This window comes from Cottoperca gobio, chromosome 14 (assembly GCF_900634415.1).
Source record: "Cottoperca gobio chromosome 14, fCotGob3.1, whole genome shotgun sequence".
Lineage (NCBI taxonomy): Eukaryota > Metazoa > Chordata > Actinopteri > Perciformes > Bovichtidae > Cottoperca > Cottoperca gobio.
The window spans coordinates 11,790,983-11,801,404 of record NC_041368.1 but is presented as its reverse complement, the minus strand read 5'-3'; the positions used below and the strand labels follow the sequence as shown (position 1 = coordinate 11,801,404).

Genomic DNA, 10,422 nt, shown 5'->3' with positions numbered 1-10,422 from the left:
TTTATGTTGAATTTCTGTGAAAAAGGGGTCTAAAGGAGGAGAATTAATTCAATTTGATTGCATTGACACTGCCTACACTGTGTATTACTGTAGCACTACTTGATAAGGAGCTCATGCAAACACACTGTGCAGTAATAAACCCCAAAATAGTTACATTGCGCAGCATTCCAGGCATGCAATATTTTAATTTCATTTATAGCGCAACAAGTAGCTAAGTGGATCCGTTGTATTACACAATCACATTAATTACAAGGATTTGGAGTGAATCTTTACATTCATAAGGCTAAAACACTTCTTGGCTTTGCAAATAATAATTCATTAGGTCAGACTGTAATGAGTTTCTCGCACTTTCCTTATGAAATGAGATGTTTTATCAGAACAACTTCCTAATGTAAGAGTCACTCAACTGGTAAACACTTCAATCTAAAAGACAGTTTCCCTGGGTGAAATTAATTTTTTGAAAGCATTTTCTTTCACCATCCTTCTTACTTAAAACTATTTTTAATTCCATATAGGTCAGCGTATAGGCTAGGGAAGAGGTTGGTTCCCACACCTGGGGGTCGGGACCCCCAATGGGGGTTGCCAAAGCTTCATTGGGGGTCGCGAGGCCTTCTTGATATTGCTGGACTTAGAAGCCTTCAATAAAAAGCACCATGACAATGGGGTGTACAGAAAAGGTTTCATGATACAGGCAAATGAATAATATCTTTATATAAACCACATTCAATACATGAAAATAGAGTAAGAGCAAGGCTGACACACCTCCAGGACAGCTGCAGAGGAACAGGATAGGCCTTTTTCACAGCAGAATTTTTGACTTGGCATTGCAGAAAAACCACAGGTGTAACTAATAACATAATAACGATGGCTTCATTCTTTTACAGTGCCCCAGTAAGCCATGGCAGTGTGACAGTGAGCCAGCATGCACAAGGACTCTGAAAACAAAGCAGCTGAATGGAATTCAGTTATCATTCATTTAATCATTTACATGATTTACATGAATTGTGCTTTACGTGCTGTGACATGTCAAAAATGTCCTTCTTGAAAAAGACCGTTTCAATTGCATTGCTAGGAAGCAGCTTGGGTCCATGACTACTTCCTGATGCCATTCACATACACTGCAACAGGAAATCAACTGGGACACATTAGGAATGTTTATGTTTACAACTGGGTCTATGTCTATAGCCTCAGCTTCACCCACACTTTAGTTGTAGGTGTTCAGACAAAACAAAACACCTAAGTGTTTTGGTGAAAGGTTCAATTCCAAGACATGTATGAGCAGGTCAGAGCAAGTCTGAAGTCAAGTTTTCATTAAACTGCAAAGTGTCTTTCAAGTGTATATGTTGATCATTAAAATTGCCACAGCATTTGAACATTTTAATTTTAACCCTGTTTTACATAACTGAGATCTTGCAATTCATTTTAAATTAAGAAAACAAAAAAGATAACCACCATGCAATTAGGCGTTGCTAAATAATTACACACTTGTTTACCGCTACTCTGTCAAGCATTGGCATTAATATTGAAGTGGGTCTGAGTAAATTAGCTCGAGTCAGTTTAATTTACAGTAACGATTAAGTTAATTTAACGGCCATTTAAAAGCTGCAAACAAGCTGTAATATTGCTTCGGAAAATATGGATAGGCCTACAGTTGTGGATGGTAGACCCATAGCTGTCACAACTATTGTACAGTCTGTGGTCACAACAGAGAAGTGTTATATAGGAGGCCATTGTTTGCTTACTTTGGCTGTTCTTTTAATACATCAATGGTTGTACTACCATACCGGGGTGAATTACGGTTACGTTAAGGTCTCCTAATTTATTTAAGAATCTATTTTAAGTTCTCCTGAGTCAACTTACCATACTAATGCGAAAGCAAAGCAGCTGGGATTTGTTTATGACAAATGAAGGATGATATCATCAAATGAGTCACATTCAAGAGTTATTTTGTGGTCTGTTATGTGATAAAATTGTTATTTCCCATTTCTTCGAGTGCCCATGAACGGAGCATAATAGTCAGGCGTTTCGTGCGTGGTTGAAAAGTTGATAGATGTGAAAACAGGACGTCATTACGTACAGCGGGACGTTTCGGAGAAGATAAACAAAAAGGAAGGAAGCCTTCGGCCATACAATCGCGGCAAACTCGGTTCAAAAAATTTAGCTTCCAAGCTACATTTAGCAACTACATGTGCCCTTGCTTAGATAATTACCATTAGGCGTTCACAATCATGGACGATGGAATAATATTTCGTATGAGTGCATTTTCCGAGCAAGGGGGGAGGAAATACATGGAGGATGTTGTCGATATAAGAATCGAGTACGAGCCGACGCAGTCGTCGTCGCTAAGCGAAGATTATCAAAAGTCTCAGGGACATGGAGGACAAGGGAAGGCGGAGAGTGAACCCACAAAACAGACTGAAAATGAGACACATGACCATAACGTTGCAGCCGAATCCGGCCCGGTTTCTGCAATGTGGGTAGAGAGTCTGCCGACTGAGGACAGTGGCAACAACAGTGCTCCGGCATCGGAGGGGAACATCGCAGAGCATGCAGTCGACACTCGGAAGTCTGTGGCGTTTTTCGCAGTTTTTGATGGCCACGGAGGTCGAGAAGCGGCTCATTTCGCGAGAGAGAATCTGTGGGACATATTGAAAAGGCAGCGGGGGTTTTGGTCGAAGGATCACAGTGAAGTGTGTGCTGCTCTTAAGAAAGGGTTCATCGCCTGTCACCATGCAATGTGGAAAGAGCTACGTAAGTCTACAGTCTACTTGTATTATTTCCCTCTTATGTATTGCTTCCCATTGCTTATAATTAGTGTTGTCACAGTCTCAGCACTAGCAAACTGTGTCACATGAGGCAGCCTCCTACTCAGCTGGTATGGTGATGCCCAATCCTGGCAACTGGTCCACCCCATTACAAATCAACACAGTGAGCCGTCATCTCACCACAACACAGCTGTCAGAGTTAACATAACCCCTACAATATAGCTTTGATTAATGTTTTCATCGCAGCATTACATAAAAATGAGGGTTTAAATAAAATATTAAAAACAGAGTAGATTTTCCTGTAATTTGAAATATAATTTCACATATTTCTGCAGACAGGGTTTGTAGAAAGGGGCACTGAATCAGGAATTGGGTCGAAAAAGGAGGCTGAAGCTATGTCTGAAAACTAGCCTAAACAGCATGAGACTACCCTACAGGGATACATTTATTTGGTAACATGGGTCAAACGTATTTAATCAAATCAAATCAAATGTATTTGTATAGCCCAATATCACAAATTATACATTTGTCTCAGTGTGCTTTACAGACTGTACAGGATACGACACCCTCTGTCCTTTGTTATGAAACCAAATGTCTGCAAAATAAGGCAGATTTACTCAAGTAAGCCTGGCTTATGTGGCCATCATGCTTTATGAAACCGCTTTGATCGCTGGCTAGCAGAATCTATCTTCTATCTAGTGTTATGTGATCGTGATTAGGGAGTGAACAACATCAGTTCAGTGTAAAAATCCCACAATAAGTTGATTGTAGTGAATTTCCATTACCGGTATAGTCATAAATATTCTCTCATGAGGGACTTGACAAACCTGTCTTGCTCACTTTCATGGTAGACAAATAGAACCTGCTTAAACAAACTTATGTAAGAAAGAACCGACTCACTCAATGTTGCTATTTGTTTTGTTTGTATCCTTCATGCGGGAGGACCTGATGGTTTATGATTACCTGTTTGTTTGTTTATTCACTCAATAAAATGTCCACTTAAAAAAGATAAGTCTTATCTGTGATGCAATGAAACAATTGTGTGTTTACCCTGACTGATACTACACACATTGTTTTCCTTACAAACGTTGATCACGTCAGTGAGTTAAGTTAACGTTTCCTTTTATTATCTTTTTATCTTCCAGCGGAGTGGCCAAAAACTATTACCGGCCTGCCAAGTACATCAGGCACCACAGCCAGCGTGATCGTGATCCGCGGGACTCACATGTTTGTTGCCCATGTGGGGGATTCGGCAGTAGTGGTTGGAGTGCGAGAGAATGACTCTGATATCACGCTCCAGGCGCTTGAAATAACACAAGACCATAAACCTGAACTTCCTAAAGAAAAAGAAAGGATTGAGCGGCTTGGTGGCAGGTGAGTTGGTGAACAAGGACCTCCGTAGACTTCTTCTTTCCGAGATTTATTTGTAATATAAGGCCAGGGGCTTTGTCAAACAGGGCAGATATGTTCTTGCACTTGTTCCTTTCAACAATGCTGTATTTCCTGTCGTCGAGCTTAAAAACGGGCTCTTGTATTGAAGTGTGTTGTGTCGTTCGTGTAAACCGTAGCGTAATGAAGAAATCTGGGGTGAACCGTGTTGTGTGGAAGAGGCCCAGGCTGACCCATAACGGCCCTGTGAGAAGGAGTACCGTCATTGACCAGATCCCCTTCCTGGCTGTGGCCCGGTCCCTCGGTAAAGATGACACCCGGTTTGTCGGGATTAGTGTCCGTACCCTAATATTGGTTTATATGAGTTATACTTTCCACCAAATTTGATAATTTCTTGTTTTGTTGTGTTGTTAAAAGGTGATCTGTGGAGCTACGATTTCTACAGTGGGGAGTTTGTGGTTTCTCCAGAGCCCGATACCACCGTGATGACCCTTGACCCCAGTCGGCATCACTTCATCATCCTCGGCAGTGATGGGCTGTGGAATATGATGCCACCCAAGAATGCTGTCAATATGTGTTATAGCCATGACAAAATGGTGGTATGTAATTGTACAAGTTATACACCGCCACAGCTTTTTCGAGAAGTGTTTCAAGACACTACAGCGTCTTCTTTCACAGTAGTGGAAAGAAAACATCTAAAATACACATTGACATTGTTCTTTCTCCTTCTGCTGCTTCTCTTTGCTTTTAGGGACCAAAGGGAATGTCCTGCGCCCGCCGGCTGGGCTGCACAGCTCTACTGTTTTGGAAGGAACGCATGCTCCGTGCAGACAACACAACCGTTATCGTCCTGGCCCTACAGGAGCGCGGAGGCCCACCTATCCCTATGCATCGAGATGAGATTGTCGTTGACATGTTTACAGGAATGGACCATGTTCCGTTCCCAGGAACTACTTATAACACATGTGCGATCCCACAGGTCAGTGCCATAGCTCTGTTGTGAGGTACCATTTAAAAAAAAAAAAAAATACTACTTAGTTTATATTTTGCAAATGCGGAGTCGGTCACTGCTGGGGGATTGACCACACTTGGGGAAGAACAAAATATGTACTGAATATTTTTATGTGTTTGTTTGTTGTTTGCTATTCACCATATTGTTCTTTTTCTATATCCCAGTCCATTTTTTATTGTCATTTTGTTTAACTTTCACCAGTTAAAAATCTGAAAGTTTGTAGTCGCCTGCTGACGTGAGGTCATACTAGCCCGTTTCTAGCAGTGAACCATTGGTTTCAACAAGTCACTCTTTGTTTTCGGGGCCAACAGGAGGAGCATGAGGATGACATGTTTTTTGAAGAAGATGAGATATATGGAGAAGATCATGAGGGATGGCCATGCCTGGAGTGGTAGTGAGGTGACTGTAAAACATGTAATTAAGTGTCAGCAATAATACCAGCCAAGTATTTCTATGATCTATTAGCTGAATAGCCAGGCTTGTCTTGTTGAACCTGGTGGCAAACATTCAGTGACACACTTCTCTTACAGCTGATTGGTTCTCTCTGCCGGGGAGCATTGATTACACTGGCGTTGATATTGTGCTGCTATAAGAGACCTGTAGATTACTTATTATTTATTTAAATGTGTTCGCGCAGTATTTAGAAATGAAAGCGACAGAGCCAATGACTTTGTTAGTTAAAGATGGTTCCCATCGCCAGTGCCACCTTAAACGTTCTTCCCACTCTAGCCAGTAGAGGGAGACAGTGAGCTTAAAATCACACCCTTTTAATGTCTTAATGTATACCAAGTGAGAATAATAATATTGTTGATGGCTTGCCTAAATTACTATTTGATGAACAAACGGCACAAACAATATTTTTAAGAATATTTTAATTCTGTCTCCTCATCCAATATTTATGATAAAAGGCAGAACACTAGGTCTGTATTTTCTATAAACTCTATAAAGAGGACCAGGATTTTCTTTGCCTATTTTGCCTCCAATAATACTTTTGAACAGACTCATTATATATATATATATTTTTAAAGTGAATAGCTACAAGATGGAGAGGACTGACGATGCCTCTACCTACCAAATACCCCAGCTTTAGCGCAATAACACATTTATTCCTGTAGCACACCTAAAAACTTAAGTGACATATCTACAGTTAGTGTCTGCATTTTCTACAATCTACAGTGCCACCTGTGGATGCAGCACAACTAAAGCTTAACGTAGAACCATTTGAACACATCTTAACCCAATATTGTTTGTAAAACTATTGTTCATTTTCATAGTCTTTGTCCATTTGTAACAGCTTTCATCTGTTTGTCTCATTTATTCATTTGAGATTCATGAATAGCAAGTTGTGTTTGATAGTTTTTTTTCTTGCCAAAAAAAGATTAAGATTAACATGTGTGTATTATATTATATTATATTATATTATTATATAATTTATTCTGATATTTTAATCACATTTTTGTATTTGTTTGATTTCAGCGGAGCGATGCAGCGAATGTTTCCTCCCCGTTCAAACAAAGTTCCACAGCTCTGGAGCAGGCATTTGGGCTGTATGAAGCTGCTTTCTGTGCCACCGCACAGCTCTTACCTAACGTTGACTCCGCGAGGGCCGCACCGCCCCCCTCAGACGGTTCGGTGAATGTTTTGGAAAAGCAAGACTCGACAACCCAAATGGACTGCGCTGCTCCTACTCCTCCGTTAAAAAGGTCTCGCCGTTCTCCGCACGCCCTCCCTGAACTTCAAGGTCCCCGGTCCTCTGGCAAAGGTTTCCCCCGGGAGAATGGCAATGTAAAAAATGAACTATCCCGTCAAACTCTGGCTCTAAAGAGAAGCTCCTCTGAGGACAGCAGCATCTTGCCACAGCAACACAACGCTGCCTTGTGCGTGTGCTGAATCTTGTCTTATAGAAACAGTGTTTTTTTGCCTCGAGGCGAGAAGGATCATCTGCATCGTGTCGACTTTGCTCATGTATCAAGTGTGCCACAGGCCTAATCCTAGATGTATACTTTTTATACAAAGTCTTTTGTTTTTTTGTTAATATGTGAGAAATGTAAGATTTTAAATGTGTCGCTGGTTATCTTCTCGCTCTTCCTCCTGCCCCGTCCTCTAAATTTGAGTGTTTGCTGCAATTTTAGATCCATTCAATATCCACACAATCTATTTTCATACTTATGGGTATGTATAGTATATCCAAAAGATGTGTTTTGAAGAAGATGGATCACTCCAATAACATTAGTTCAACAATATTGTCACACATGTACTGTTTTATCAAACTATTTTAGATTGTTTTTACTTGTTGGATGCTATAACATGCCAGTATTTCCGTCATGGGGGTCGATACCTCAGACCAGTTGTTTGGAAGCTTTCCTCTTAGATGAAATGTGCTACTAAGTCATTGTTAGGGGTTTATTTTATTGTTTATGCGGGTGCAATAGAAGTCCCTGGTAGTGGTAATACTGTAGCGTGCAGCATAATGGAAAAATGTCACAATCAATGGCCTGAGGTAATTATCAGCATATTGATTTTTAAGTCCTTTTATTTTTTTGTTTTACGTCTTTTAAGTGGCTAGTTATGTACTGTCATGATCACAATTGCTACTCGGCTAATTGGTGTATCTTATGCATAGCCTGTAATGAGGTGTTTAAGGGTCAGTTCACTCAAATCAGAGGGAGGAAAAAAACTATAAAATATATTCTCTCACTTTCCCTAGTGCTATTTATCCATGTGGTTTAGTGAATTGACCTTTTGATGGTACTTTTTGCTGCCGATTGATCCAGTCCAAACCCGATTTGGCCAATGGGTATTGGTACTGTATCGGGTGCTGCTGATGTGAAAGCCAAGATCAATATCTGTGCCTCACTGGAAGGTGGTTTAGAGTCGGCTTTGCCCTTGACTTTAGCTTGTATAACATCCAGTTAATTTTAAAGGAATACTTCACCCACAAACTTACCATTTGTATATCAATTACTCACCCCTGTGTTAGTATGAATTCTTTTAGAAAATAATAAGTAACTTTTGAGGTAATATGCACATGTGCGGCCCCCCCCCCCCCCCATTTACTTCAATTCATAAAGACTTTTATCTGTGTTTTCATGTGTTTTGTTTGGTTTGCTCCCATAACATCTGCACATAACACACCTTTATACAGGAAGTGTTTCATGGTGTGTCCAAAGTTCTAACTGTTGTTAACATGGCAGCTCACTAACTGTTTTACCTGATGTTTAGTTTGCCTTCCTTTTACATCAACGTGTCATGGTTGCCTTAGCACAAACGAATCAAGAGGTGCTTTTCACAGGTTTTCATATTTGGGGACGGCTGAGGATTTATTAATGTCAGTATGGCTGTGGCCCAGCTTCAACCACTCATCATGCACCTCCAGTTCTACACCCATGTAATTTTACCATCCACACTACAGAATACTAAACTAATGTTTTTTCAGTCGGAGCAGTTTGTTGGTTTTGTGCAGTACGTCAATATGCAATATAAGTTTGTACAGTACATTATTATGCAAAGTTCTAGTTTTTATTTCAGGAGTCTGGCATGCTCCAATCTACTCTGTATGTTGTGAAGTGTCCAGAGGTAATGGATGTTAATTGGCATGTGGTTTGTTTTTGACAATGGCAAATACTTTTTGGGGTCTGGCTTTATATCCACCGCAACCAGTTTTCAGGACTAACTGTATAAGCTACATGCGTTGAAAGTGACTGGATATACAGTGTCTGTGTGTTGTAATAAAGTTCTCATTTTCTAATTGGTGCTGTTATATATATGTTACAGTGTCTATGTTGTTCAAACTATATCTAGCCCAGTGTGTGGCACTGTTCTCATGACTATGATTAATGACTTTAGCATGTTTCTGGTTCGTAAAGTAACTTGTCCATCAACTACTTTGTTAATACAACCGTGTTTATAATGCCTTCAGCTACTGTGTAGCTTGAATATAGAGGTAATACTTATGCTCAAATTTGTACAGCTTGTTCCAGTAGATGGCAGTAATGTAATGGGATTAAACAGTTGTGTGTCTACAGTAACTAGTCTCTTCAATATCTTGTTACACACACAGTGTTTGGTTAATCAGATGGTCTGATGTCTAACATTTAAATTCCATAAATCCGTGTCGGTGACATACATAGCGCATCAAATGTCGGCTTTGTTGTGTAAAATGTGGTTGAAAATGACAGAATATTTAGGTGGGGTTAACTTTAAACTGTTTGTTCAAGGATGCATTTGCATGATATCAATTCCAGTCCCAACAAAGTAAGAGGACCATGAGTTGAGATTGTTTTTTTGTCAACTGCTGTTTCCAATGTTTAATAATGACTTGTCAAGCTCCACCAACACAGAAGAGAAGTCCACAAAGTGATTTGACTAACTGAGCAACCTCCATTTTCTGATGTTTATAAAGTCAAAAGCTCAGGAACAAGCGAGTCATCGGGCCTTGAGTTGACTTTTGCAAATGTTTTTCACTTCCTGTATTTTTCTAACTATATTAAAGAAGACATACAGCCAAAGATTAAGAAGTTGCTGACAAATGGGAAGCATAAATGTCTCCTATTACTGGGTCATACTAAACTATTTTAATACATCCACTTGAATAGGAACAATTTTTGATATTTAATTGTATTTATGCTGAATATTACCCAGTATATGGACTGTTTGGTACACAATAATTGATCTTTATAGAGTGTCCCACCTTTCCTAAAAGTGAGCATAAGAAGCTCGTGGGACACTCCAATGTCTGTTGTAATTGTTAGAGAAAGGTTTTGTCATTGGCTATTATACTGAAAGAAATGAGGTCAGTGCTAATGAGATTGGTGGGCTTGAAAGCTTGACTAACATAAAGGTAAATGAAGAACATCCCCGGTCATGTTTTCTTGTGATATGATGTCTTTGTGCCAAAAAGGAACTTTAGGAACACATTACAGACCCAGGGTCTGTTTCTGAGAAATTACATACATCAGATCCATAATAACAGTCTCTCGACTTGAATATTTCATTGACTGTCAGCACAGCATCTGCTGACCTGCCTAACATGCAACATTCCCCTCTTACTGCAGACGGTCTGTCATTTTACATCAGCCAGTGGAGCGTATCATTGTCCTCCACCTCTCCCTCTACTCCCCCCTCCTATTTCCTACAAATAAGCTTTATCACAGCAAATTAGAGGCGGACTCAGAGAGGAAATACATTCTGACACCCCATTTCTTACATTGCCAACTGTGAAACACCTTTCTCTTCACCATAATCATGACAGTATAG

The 10,422-nt window shown here is 40.0% G+C and overlaps 1 protein-coding gene across 2 annotated transcripts; it reads left to right on the top strand.

The window, feature by feature from the left end:
* The first annotated feature begins 2,059 nt into the window (after window positions 1-2,059).
* LOC115019157 (protein phosphatase 1D-like) lies at window positions 2,060-9,190 on the top strand. 2 transcript variants are annotated; one of them, XM_029448552.1, is made up of 7 exons: window positions 2,060-2,751; window positions 3,911-4,139; window positions 4,334-4,458; window positions 4,572-4,753; window positions 4,906-5,133; window positions 5,478-5,565; window positions 6,643-6,779. In XM_029448552.1, exons 1-6 carry the CDS (start codon window positions 2,229-2,231, stop codon window positions 5,559-5,561), a joined length of 1,371 nt encoding a protein of 456 aa, XP_029304412.1. In that variant the 5' UTR covers window positions 2,060-2,228; the 3' UTR covers window positions 5,562-5,565; window positions 6,643-6,779. The 2 variants fall into 2 exon arrangements, with proteins under 2 accessions (XP_029304412.1, XP_029304411.1); XM_029448551.1 differs by lacking the exon at window positions 5,478-5,565 and having other exon boundaries at window positions 6,643-9,190.
* The last annotated feature ends 1,232 nt before the right edge of the window (window positions 9,191-10,422 follow it).